At 38.0% G+C, this 13,465-nt stretch overlaps 1 protein-coding gene across 21 annotated transcripts in view; it reads right to left on the bottom strand.

Annotated features, from left to right (window-relative positions):
- EIF4G3 (eukaryotic translation initiation factor 4 gamma 3) overlaps positions 1-13,465 on the bottom strand; it is a 338,664-nt gene that overhangs the window by 104,739 nt on the left and 220,460 nt on the right. For all 21 annotated transcript variants that reach the window (XM_064589818.1, XM_064589816.1, XM_064589800.1 and 18 more), the window contains one exon: positions 8,836-9,675. In XM_064589818.1, coding sequence (XP_064445888.1) covers positions 8,836-9,675 — 840 coding nt within the window. The remainder of the gene's footprint in view (positions 1-8,835; positions 9,676-13,465) is intronic.

The following is a 13,465-nucleotide window of genomic DNA, read 5'->3' as shown; positions in this document are numbered from 1 at the left end:
CATTATATGTTTAAAAAAAAAAAGAAGAAGAAGATAGCAGGAGGGGAAGAATGAAGGGGGGGGAAATCGGAGGGGGAGATGAACCATGAGAGACAATGGACTCTGAAAAACAAACTGAGGGTTCTAGAGCGGAGGGCGTTGGAGGGAATGGGTTAGCCTGGTGATGGGTATTAAAGAGGGCACATTCTGCATGGAGCACTGGGTGTTATACACAAACAATGAATCATGGAACACTACATCAAAAACTAATGATGTAATGTATGGTGATTAACATAACATTAAAAAAAAAAAAACAGGTTTAGGGAACTAGGTGATTAGTGCTATAGTGGACATGTTAAATCCGAGATGGCTCTGGGATTTCCAAATGGAGATATATGACAGGCAACAGGAAATGGAAGACAGAAACTCAGAAGAGAAGGTGAGTATGGAGATAAAAATTTGGAAGTCATCTACCAGCAGGGTAGATGAAATCAACCGTGAAGAATGTGTTGAATGATAACAGAATTAGAACATGACCCAAATACAAGGGAATTGTCTTTGGTGATGGAACTGTTCTATATTTTGACTTTGGTAGTGATTACATGACTTTATGTGTCTGTCAAAATTCACAGAAATGAGGGGCGCCTTGGTGGCTCAGTTGGTTAAGTGACTGCCTTTGGCTCAAGTCATGATCTCAGGGTCCTGGGATCGAGCCCTGCATCGGGCTCCCTGCTCAGCGGGAGGCCTGCTTCTCCCTTTCCCACTACCCCTGCTTGTGTTTTCTCTCTCGCCGTCTCTTTGTCAAATAAGTAAAATCTTTAAAAAAAAAATTCACAAAAATGAATGCTAAAGGGAGTGAATTTAACTGCAAAGAAATTATATGCAATAAATCCTACTAAAGAAAAAAAAAAAAAGAAGAGAGCAATAAGCAGTGTTACATTTGGTAAAAAGACCGTAAGATAGCATGCTGGGAGCAAAAAGCAGATGATGTTAGTTGAGAGTGAACAGAGAAGTAGCAGAAATGATTAACTATTCTTGGGAAGCCTGGATGGGACAAGGAAGAGAATTTCAATGACAGCTAAATGGATGTGTAGGATTGAGGGTGTGTTTTCACTATGAGATAAACTTCAGCAGATTTACAATGACAAAGAAGTCTATGGGAAGGCAGTGAATATATAGGAGACTGTAAGGAACAACTAAGAGACTCCGATGAAAGTCTGGATGGAAGGGCGCCTGGGTGTCTAAGTCGTTAAGTGTCTGCCTTCAGCTCGGGTCGTGATCCCAGGGTCCTGGGATTGAGCCCCACATCAGGCTCCCTGCTCTGCAGAGAGCCTGCTTTTCCCTCTCCCACTCTCCCTGCTTGTATTCCCTCTCTCACTGCCTGTCAAATAAATAAATTCTTTTAAAAAAAAGAAAGTTTGGATGGGGTCAGGTTGGTAGCTCCAGCAGAAGGTTAAAAAAGGCATACTTAACGCACTCAATAGTCTACACAAAGACACAAGGTCATCTGCTGAGGGTGAGGAGGGTTGGTCTGAGTATAGGATTTTATAAAAGGCAAGTCATATAGGAATGACTGGGCAGAGAGCATGAATTGGTAGATAAATCTACATTCACAGTGGCAGGTATTATCCACTAGTACTCTGCCTACTGGAATTTAGGAATAGAGAAGATGGGGTACACCTAACTTATGTTTCTCAAAAGGAAAAGGTGGTAGGAAAACCACAGATTTTCATAAGAGGATAGCTCAGATAATCATTCTCTTCCACCTCTGCTTAAATCTCATACTCCTTGAAGACTACAACTCTGATTATGTTATTTAAACACTAAAACCTGCTGCCTTTCCAACATTCCTTTCCCTACGTGGTTATTTTTATATCACTTAAACCATTCTAACATATGGGGCACCAGGCCGGCTCAGTTGGTGTAGCATGCGACTCTTGATCTCGGGATTGTGGGTTCTGGCCCCACGTTGGGTGCAGAGATTACTTAAAAATAAAGTCTTAAAAAAATAAAACAAAACAAAAAAAACTTTCTAACATACTACAAGGGCAGAGATCTTTTGGATTCCTCAATTCTTAGAAACCTTGAGTGCCCAGAACGACTGACTCATAGTAGGCCCTCATTAACTATTTGTATAGTTGAAACAGGTGGGCTTCCACATCTCCTTCTGAACATGGGTCACCAGCCCCTAAATCCCAAAAATATTCAAAGAACTTTATAGTAATATGGAAAGCATGTTAGAAAAAATAACAGTGGGATGCCTGGGTGGCTCAGCTGGTTAAGTAGCTGCCTTCGGCTCAGGTCATGATCCCAGGTTCCTGGGATGGAGTCCCGTATCGGGATCCCCGCTCAGCAGGGAGCCTGCTTCTCCCTCTGCCTGCCATTCCTCCTGCTTGTGCTCTCTCTCTGACAAATAAATAAATAAAATCTTTAAAAAAAAAGAAAAAAAATAACAGAAATGTGAGGTAAAGGAAGGCTCGAGTTGTAATTCTTCCTATGACTCTGAGAAACCCAATTTGACACTGCATGGCTTATTTTTTGTATCAGCCAAATAGAACAATTCTATACCAGGAATAATTGCTTAAATCATAAGATTAATGCCTGAGAAAAGGCTCTGTAAAAATTTAAAAAGTAACACTTTATTATGATTGCAACAAAATTAGCAAGTACTAATACAGCAACAGTAAATAGAGAAAAGATATATATTGAAGAAAATGTATTTGGGACCCTTTTTTGCACTTGTAAGGAAAATTTTCTTGTCAAAGAAAATTAGAAACCGTTCTCAAGACTGCTGTGTGCAAGGTGGAGATCAGCACTGGAAGAAGAAAACACTGTTAGCAAGACTAGGTTTTCCTGGAGAGAGCGCTTTCTTTTGCCTGACAGAGAATAGCAATCCCCAAAGCTGTCTGGATTACTCTGTCTGGAAGGAGGTAAGCACAATGGTTTCTTTTGAAAGTAAATTAGTAAGTCTGGGGAAAAGTGGGCTGAATTCTGAACAAAGAATCCATGCCTATTCATGGAGGTACGTATGACTAAGTTCATTAATATCCAACGAATGAAACTTTTGAGACTCATGTTGCAAAGAAATGAACTACTATAAATAGTAGGAAAATGTATATCATATGAAGATGAGGGATTGTACAAGGGGCTTGCCAGAAGGCGTGGCACTTCAATCTGTTAGTACGTTACACCATTAGGTGTCTGGGTTCATTCTGCAGAATAAAAAGAACTTGAGGGGCACCTGGGTGGCTCAGTCAGTTAAATGTCTGCCTTCAGCTCAGATCATGATCGAGTCCCAGGATGGAGCCCTGCGTTGGGCACCCTGCTCAGTGGGGAGTCCACATCTCCCTCTGACCCCCACCACTGGCTCACACTCTTGCTTGCTCTCTCCCAAATGAATGAATGAATGAATAAATAAATAAAAGAACTTGACCCACCCCAGTATTTTCCAGAGAATGCTTTAGATTTCACCGTGAAGAGAAACAAAGTAGGAATCACAGCAGAAATGTACTTTCTAGGCAGCTTTGTTTCAAGTATTTTTATAAATAAGGTGAAGAAAGTCAATCATTTTAATTTATTTATTCCTAAGGATCACTCAAACTCAAGCCTCTGAAAAAGGGAGCCAAAAGCCAAAAGCCCTTCTTTTAAAAACTGCTCTATTGATTTTCATAGTTAACATGGAACCAGGAACATGTAAGAAGTCCCGCACATAAGGTTTCAGAACATATTTTCTCTAGGGGCGTCTGGGTGGCTCAGTTGGTTAAGCTTCTGCCTTCAGCTCAGGTCATGATCCCAGGGTCCTGGGATGGAGCGCAGCATGGGGCTCCCTGCTTGGCGGGGAGTCTGCTTCTCTCTCTCCTTCTGCCCCTCCCCCTACTGCTCGTGCTCTCTCTCTCTCTTCTCTCTCTCAAATGAATAAATAAAATCTTTAATTAAAAAAAAAGAACAGAGGCGCCTGGGTGGCTCAGTTGGTTGAGCGACTGCCTTCGGCTCGGGTCATGATCCCAGGGTCCTGGGATCGAGTCCCACATCGGGCTCCCTGCTCTGCGGGGAGCCTGCTTCTCCCTCTCCCTCTCCCCCTGCTTGTGTTCCCTCTCTCGCTGTGTCTCTCTCTGTCAAATTAAAAAAAAAAAAAAAATCTTAAAAAAAAATAAATAAATAAATAAGAACATATTTTCTCTAGAGGAACATGAGAAATTAAATTGTAAGGGCGTAGATTAAGGGAGGGATTAGGCTTGTGGGACATCAAATCACAGGTGATCTGTTTTTAGCCACAGAAACTAAATATTCCAGGGATGTTTCAAATATTTCTTAGAAGGTGTAAGTTAAGCAAGGGCAAGAATAAATTTCAGATTTCTAATTCCTGCTGCTGACCTTCAGATCATGGTTTTACAACATGAGACTCAGGTTAGTCTACCCAAACTGAAAGGCTTTTATTTCTCTGCTTTTATGCTTATGTTTTCTTTCTTTTAAGGTACTGTGAATATTCTCACAGGTGAAAATAAATCAAGGATTATTATTAAAACATATTTTCCTGAGCTAAACTCTGCTCTTTTTATACTCAAGTGAATCAAAACCAAAAGAGAGAACAGCAATGTTACTGGCCGTATGGATCAGTATTTTATTAACACTCCCAAAACATACAAACGTACCTCCATTTGAGAAGTAGATCTTTCATCTTGCAACCTACAGAATCTGGGAACCATCCTCAACCTTAGCTGAGCTTCCAAGAATATAAGGGAAACTCCTGGAAGTCACATGAACAAGGTGAGTTGCTGCCACTACCGTAGTCACTACACTACCGGGGATGTGGGATGCTCTGCCAGTCTCTAAAAGCAAGGAGCTTACATTTTAATATCAACATGGGAGACAAAGATCTTGGATCCCAGCGAAGTGAGGACTTGGAATTGAGGTTCTCACAAAAAGCCCTGAGACTCCAAACAGAGTGACAGCCTCAGGGAAAAGGTAGCCAGAACAATAAAAGAGAACAAAATAAACCAGTGAACCAACACAGAGTAAAGACAAGGAAGGACACTTGGTTTCACCTAGATGGGAAGGGACTGTTGTCATCCTGAAAAATAGTATCCACAGGGAATGCCTTCACAGTTGTTTGGAATATGAAAGATTTAGGACATTAAACTTAGATTAAGGTCTAGCTAATGTTTTCCTCAAGACGTGGTAAATAAAGCAAACACAAACCTGCTTTGGGATGACCTGCCCACAGTGTACATCCAGCAAAGTTTTGCTGAAGAGGAATTCATGGAACAAATTTATAAGATGTTACGAAGAAACAATGCACTATGAGCAAGAGCCAGAAGACACAATAAGTTGAAAGATCAGAAATGTCCCTCTGCCAAAGGAATTTCAAATAATACTTTTATAATCAAATAGAGATAATAAAAAAACTAAACTCATTATTTTCAAAAGTGAAAAGTTCATGTCACACGGCATGCACGTTACATAGTACACACATTCAGGGAATTATATAAAAATGAACTACTGGATGATGAGTGGGGAATGTTTTTCCACAAGTTCTGAAACTCTCTTTTATTACCCAACAAGTACACAAAAACCATAATAAAAACCCTAAGACTTCAAGAAATATCCAATACAGATTTCTGCACATTTAATTCCTGAACCGATCGTATGAACTAAGTAAAAGTCTGGCCAATCTCTGAGGCTTTTCAGAGTACACTGAACATAAACACAATTCTCATTTCACAGGGCTTGCTCTTCAACACCTAAGCATCCAGAATTGCTGCATTTTGTTCCAGTCAGAAATATGATCTAGAATAGTTGCAAGAAAATGTTTTCCAGCAGAAGAAAAGGGACTATATGCCTAATGTCTGATGTTACAGCTTTAAACAAGTATCTCTATACCAACTCCTAAGTATTCTTATGCATCACACCTGTCAAAAGCAAATGTGTTCTGAAGCGAGCTTTAAAGTGCTTTACCCTCAGGCAGACACAGGGAGACCTAGTCTCAAAAGTCAACAACAGGGGTGCCTGGGTGGTTCGGTCTGGTTGAACGTCAGACTCTTGGTTTTGGCTAGGGTCATGGTCTCGGGGTCCTGGGATGGAGCCTGATGGGGGGGCTCTGCACACAGTGCAGATTCTGCTTGTCCCTCTCCCTCCCGCTCTGCTCCTCTCCCTGCTCTTGCTTTTTCTCAAATTAATATTTTTTTTTAAAAAAGTCAACAACAAAAGACTGATATCCAAACCAAATTGTTATGATTTAATAATCTCTCAAAGTAAATGAGGTACTAAATGAGTAAGTGCAAATAAGATTGTAGTCATTGAGAACAGGACAACTTCAAATGGATATATCTTCAAGAGTGATGATAATTTAAGTTTTTAATGTTAACTTTTGTGGCAACAACACTGAAAAACATTTGTATAGAAATGAGAGGGCCAGGAATGTTTTTGGTAGCTTTATAATTTAAAAAATGCTATTTACATGGGTTCTTCAGGTTCATTTACTTTGAATTCTGAAGAGTGAGTATAAGAAATCAAGGGCTATCACAGAACTTCTAGTTCTCTTATTATATATAATACATTTATAGGTTAAAAAAAATCATAAAACTAGAAAAGTGCCAGGACGCTTTACTTCCTGACATTACGACCTCTACCCTCACCCCTAAATCATGCAAAAGAGAGTTCGTTCTTTTCTAGCTATCCTCTGGTTGCTGCTGAAGTATCTACATTCCTTCACTAAGCTGCTAGGGACTTATATTACTAATTCCCAGAGTACTGGCATTTCAAAAAAAAGGATCCATGGTATGAAAATTACTTGCCCTAAAATTTGTTTGTCCAGCTATCCCTGGGCACTGTCTTGCAAATATCAGGCCACCTAACTGACATACTGCTTAAAAAATCAATGTCAGAAATGAGTGGAAGTATGAGTTTGGTGTGGGCTCATTCTTTACTTATTTCAGGATTCAGGTATGGTTTGTATCTATGACTTGTATTACCTATGATTATTTTGTTTTTCTTTCTGTCTTTTGTTTTTTTAAACATTTGTCTTCAATAGCTTCTCCTAATTTTGGAACTACCACATCACTAGCTGTTGGATGACAACTCACCGGTGAGTATGTGAAGGGAGATAATGAAGGGTCAAACAAACTCCTGTTCTCCAACAAAGGGGTGTTCCTTGGGGGGCTTTCACCTGTAGCTACGTCCAAACTGTTTTTTCAAAAAGCCCCAGGTCATCACCCCACCAAGAAAGAAGGTTCCTCAAATAGTAATGACACCATGAATTCCGATGTGATGGAGGCCAGTCTCTTGAGGAAGCAGGTGATTTACAAACTTTATGATAAATTACTCCCTGTCCCCACCACCTTGCACTGTTGCACTATGTTGAACTAGATGTTCTACTGTTCCAAGGAACCAGACAACCCCCCTAAGAAATTTAGGAGGAAACTGCCTCAAGAACTGAGCTATGTAGGAAAGCTAGATCTTAAAACTAGGAATCGGGTTCTTGATTTGTTAAGCTTCCCTATGGATTAGACAGCTGAAAAAAGACAATAAACACCAAGGATGCTGATGACTAAAACCTCCCCACCCAGTGCATTTCTAGAACAACTGCTGGGGAAGCATGCAATTTTCTAATTGTATAATTTAACCTGAGAGGTATACAGAGAGCAAATTATGCTGCATGGGGCACTACTGCACCAGATGGGCTATGCTGACTTATTCTTATGGGCCATATTCTTATGGGCTAATGACTCTAGTTGATAAGCCTCAGATAATTTTTGATTAAAATTATAAAAATGCAGGGGCACCTGGGTGGCTCAGTCGGTTAAGCGTCCAACTCTTTTATTTCTGCTCAGGTCATGATCTCAGGGTCAGGAGATCAAGTCCATGAGTGGGGCTCTATGCTGGGCGTGAAGCCTGCTTAAGATTCTCTCTCTACCTCTCCCTCTGTCACTTCCCCACACACCTCAGCTCCCTCGCACTCCCTCCCCCCACCTTTTCCTCTCTAAAAAAAAGGGACAGCACCTGGGTGGCTCAGTTGGTTAAGCATCTGCCTTCGGCTCAGGTCATGATCTCAGGGTCCTGGGATCGAGCCCCATGTTGGGGGGAGTCTGCTTCTCCCTCTCCCTCTGCCCCTCCCCCCAGCTCATGCACACTCTCTCTTGTGCGCTCTCTCTCTCAAATAAAATCTTCAGAAAAAATTATAAAAATCCAATATTCCTAAGATCCTAGGTGATGCTACATTAAATAATTTTGAACTGGGAAGAATATAATACTTTGACAATAATAATGATAAAATTAGTATTCCAAGAAAAAATGAAACCTCTAAAGGAAAAAACGAAGAGCATTAAATTTCTCTGTGAATCAGAGAGGGCACTTTCATTTTTCAGAACTAGTTTAAACTTCAACATTGTGATTGCTATTCTTCTAAATCCCAGACTAAAGAAGAGATGAATCCCTTTATGTTTAGGATTGACTGGGTTCTAAAATTTTGAGAAGACAGGATTAAGGACTATAGAGTATGCTTGTTTTAATTGGTTTCCAGCCCCAAAGCTACTAAATTAACCACTGAGGAACTGACTCATATGAACAGGCAAAAAAAAAAAAAAAAGAAAAGAAAAACAAAAAACACATGTACAGTGACATATACCTTGGAGGCATTTTGTATATTTGAAATTTCATTTGCATTTTTAGACAATGGAGTAACTCTTTTGCAGGCTGCACTAAAACATAAACACACCATTGAAGAAATCAGACTACGAATGTCAGCATTCATTTGATGTTTCTGGAAGTCAAGGAAAGTAGCCAATTAAAAAATAACTCAAACACTGCTTCTTTTTCATGTTCAGCAAGCATAAAATAATTAATGGCACAATAGCTTACCTGGGCCAGGGCTCTTTCTTGAACTTAGGTTCTGGGCATCCACAATCTCTTCTGTTTGCCCGTCTGCTTCTACCTCTATTTTGTTCTGAATCTCTTTTGCATCTTCACTAAGGCAAGTTCTTATGCTCTCGTCCTCTTCTAAGACCCTCTGGACTGCGGTGGGAACACCAGCAGTACTAACATTAGTGGCAGCAGCAGGAACAATGGCTGGTGTGGGAGGAGGAGGAGCTAGAGGAGTTGGAGGAGATGGAGAAAAGGAAGGAACTGTGGAAGGGGTAATGGGAACTGGGACACACTCCACTTTCATTTCTTCTGGGGCATTTTCCAGAATCTCCAATTCAAGAGTCAATGGCAACACCTCCTGTTTTACTATTTCCACAATGCTCTCTGTGGCTGGTAATGTTTCACTAACTCCATTCATTTCATTAATTAGATTAGTACTAGAAATCAGTGGAATATCATTAGGTGCTACACTACAAGATTTCTTGCATATATCATCATCAATTACATCTGTTGGTGATGGATCTGATGTCTCTGTGCAAGATACAGGGCTGGGTACAGGAATTGTGTCTTCTTTTGAGGAAGAGAGTTCACACCTGTCATCTACAGCAGTGGCGAATATTGGCTGGCTACTTAGAGCAGCAGAAGTGGGGGAAGCAATTGTACTTCGAGCAAGCGGAGAAACAGTGGTAGGTGATGGAGGCAGAGGAAGCTCTGGCATGGATTCTACTGCAGTCGTCTCTGATGTTTGGCCTGCTTGTTCTTTCTTCTCTCCACTAAAGACTAGCCTAAGGACTGGGGAAGGAGACTTTAACACTGGATCGGGTTTTGGCTTCTCTTCTGGGGAAGAAAAAACAAAAGAGTTTAAGAATAATTCTTGGATCAAAGATTATATTGTATTATTTTGGGCTAGTTCTTTTAATCTCTTACCCGAAATAATGGGCAACAGAAAACAGAGCAAATTATTAGACTTACTCTGCCACTCCAAAAAACCCTGTCGTATTTTCTAGTTATACCTGGCGTTACTTGGTCACCAATAAACATAAAGTTTATTTTGGAGTAAAAGAAGGAATCAAATATTAACCATATAATTATATCAAGAATACAACAGAAAAGTTCATCAAAACTGAAGCTAAACCATCCAGAAATGGGAATGGGGCTTTTATTTTTTTAAAGTAAAGGCCTTCATTTCTACTGTATCTTGCTCCCTATAGAAGATTTTTCTACCAAAGATAACACTATTATAGTGGCAGAACAGCTCAAGAACAAATAAGTACAGATTAAATTATTATAGACTGGTATTTTTATTTTATATATTTCTGCATTTAGGAGAATTTCTGTAAAAAATGTGTATTACTTGTATAAAAAACTATGTTTTAAGAGAAGCTATCATGGTGTCATTTATTATCAGTGCAATTTATTATCGAAATCAAGTCCCTGAATATAATTCATTTACAAATTAAGCTTTCATTTTTCAAAAGAGGCAGCATGTATATAACCAGAAATGTGAAAATATAAAAATGTAAATTTATCTTGTAAAAAAAAATTCTTCAAGGAGAAACCGAAGTAAATCAAGTCCAATTAAAAAAAGAACATAATATATACATCTGAAATACTTGCGAATATATAAAATGTGTATCTGTGTACAGATGAAAAAGAATGAGAGCAAGAGAGAAACTGATGATCACGATAAAAGTATACCAGAAACATGTAAGAAACTGTAATTCATGAAAATTTCCATATTCTAAAATTCTAGGTAAACTGATACGTGATTCATTCCAGGGTGGATGAAGCCAAAGGAGATTGACTGGTTTCCAGCCTGATGCTTCTGTAGCATGATAAACAGGCTCCACTGGAAAAAGATACTCATGAGTATGTTCATCAAATAACAACAATTTTAAGCACTACTAAAAGACAGTTTAAACTGAAAGGGACTTTACTTTCTCTGCCAGAAATCTTTATGCATCAGTGAAAATGAGTCTTTACAATAAATTATTGTACTTAAGTTTATCATAGAAAATATGCTCTGTTAATCAGAGAAACAGATGGTAAATATTACCATTAAGTTGTTAAAGGATAACTCATCCTTTAATATCATTTATCATTCATCATTCATTAACTACTTTTGCTGGCCTTAAAATTCATATTAATTTATGGGTGTAGAGACCAGTACAGTACCTATTTACTGTACAGGAGAAATAGGATCATTAGGCTCTCACTGTCAAATCCCTCAGACTATGTTGTCAGGGCAAAAGACAAAAATATTTCAAAGAAATCTATTATATATATTATATATATGTAAGAAATATATAATAAATACACATTTATTAAAATATTGCCCACGAAAATAATTTCCAACTCACTGGAGTAACTGCTACAAAGGTCACCCAGATTACATGAAAGCACTGTGAAAGCACATCAGAGTAACACCCTTTATAAACACCGAATGAAACCTGGAAGCAGTAAATAGTAAAAAGTAGTTCTCACATTACTAACACCTAGTTAAGTATGTCAATTCTATTATTAATTTTGAAAAATAAAATTTCTGATACCAAAAACAAACAAAAGCAGACCTAGGACTGAAATTTCTATATACTCTTGAGAAAAATCTAACATGAAGAAAATTACAAACAAAAAAACCTTATTTTGAGAGGTCCTCATTCTGAAATAAAACTCCTTTAATTCAAGTTTTAATACAGAAAGCTGAAAAGTATACTACAGTAAATCTAAATAAAGAACACTGATTTTATCTAAGAACTTTTACTATTTAGAGTATATTTTTTGCAAAGCCATGATAGTTTGAAATCTAATATACTGCATTACAAATATTTCTACTATTTGTCCATCTTTAGGGAATTGTGGGAATTCCATAATAATCATGCAAGAGGGAGCAAAGATAGAGGTCTGGAAGATTTAAGGCTATTTTATATTAACTGCATAATACCAACAAAATAAGAGAAATAGACTAAATGTCTAACATGAAGGATTTATTAAAGAAATAACAGTGTGGGCCATATAATGGTATATTATGCAAACATTTAAAATAGGCTTTTAAAAGAGTAATGATATGGAAAGTTTTTTTATAATAAAAGATATGTTTTTTAAAAAGCAGGGCACAAAACTGTATGTAGAACATAAACCTAATTTGGTAACTTAAAAAAAATATATGCTACTAACATATGCATATGGGAAAGTCTGGAATTAAGCTTACTAATAATAGCTCTAGATAATGAGACAAGAGGTATTTTCTTTTTCTACTTATCCATAGTTTATACAATGACTGCCAGATTTATAAGGAAAAAACTGCTCCCTTTATTCTCAGATGGCAGTGAACCAACTGCCTAGATGGGTACCTTTTGGTTGCCAGGTGTCTCATGTAACTGAGAAGGTGATACCATCATTTAATGGGCAGAGACCAGGAAAGGTAATCATCCTGCAACTTGAGGGACAATCTCACTTGACAGAGAATAGTCCTGTCCTAAATTCCAGGGGAGCCCCAACTGAACAATATTGCTATAAATCATTGAATTACAACAGAATATCATTCACTGAATATCTACTCTATACTAAGTGCTTTCAGAAGGCACTAAGGCTAAGACTAAGGAACAAGTAACTTTTATTTGTTATTTCATTGTCCATACCATATCCTCCACACACTGGGCTGAACGTACGTACTCAAACAATGGCAAACAACAATCAAGCTGTGTCTAGACATCATCAACGCCAAATGATGATTTCAATTCATTCAACATTCAATGGCTTTCTCTCTACAAACGAAGCTGAAGGTCTTCCCTGTGTCTTTGTATCTTTATAAAGTACCAACTAATTGGAAATGTCATATTTGTCTGGCAATTTGGTGTTCGTGTAACCATTTCAGCTTTTCATATCACAAACTCTGAGAAAACCAGAAGTTTATTAATGGTAGCTAACATTTATTAAGTACTTCTTATGTGGTAGGACTGGGCCAAACACAAAACATACACAGTGTCCTTTAATTCTTACAACCACTGCTGGGGTAGAAATTAGTATGTTCCTGTTTTACAGATGGGGAAACTGAGTGTTTTATAGATTAAGTGATAGGTCTAACAACTGATCAGTTGAAACTTGAAAATGATTCAAAATCCCACATTTTTTCAGTTCAGGGGGAAAAAAATAAAGATGTATGGAAAAAGAAGTATTTAGGTGAAGCAAACTGGTAGAAGACTTTGGGGCTAACATGTGATTCTGTTACCCAATGCAAACCCACAGTAATGACATTTCCATTGAGAGAAAAACCAATCTGACTGCAGAATGCAGAGTCTATTATTTCTGAAGGTAATCTAGCAATCTCTGAAAACAGTACATTTTCGTATCTTTAATTTCAAAAGGAATCTAGAGTTAAGAAAATGTTTAAATTTCTTAACTTTGTAAAAAAAAATTTTCTGAAAATTGCTGAGTCCTTTCTAATGTTATTTGAATTACATACATTTGGTTTAAAAATTACTCTGAAAACTATTCTGTATGTTGGCAAACTATGGGTACAATTAGAAATAGAATTAGAGTTAACTGAGTTTTCTGGAAAATAATTGGTACTAAGAAGGAAAGGGCAGTAGTCTCCCAGAGTTATTTATAAGCACTACCAAATATACTT

This window comes from Mirounga angustirostris, unplaced genomic scaffold (assembly GCF_029215605.1).
Source record: "Mirounga angustirostris isolate CCGP_5_RB_7025 unplaced genomic scaffold, mMirAng1.0.hap1 SCAF_4, whole genome shotgun sequence".
Classification (NCBI taxonomy): Eukaryota; Metazoa; Chordata; class Mammalia; order Carnivora; family Phocidae; genus Mirounga; species Mirounga angustirostris.
This window is presented reverse-complemented; position numbering and strand designations above follow the sequence as displayed.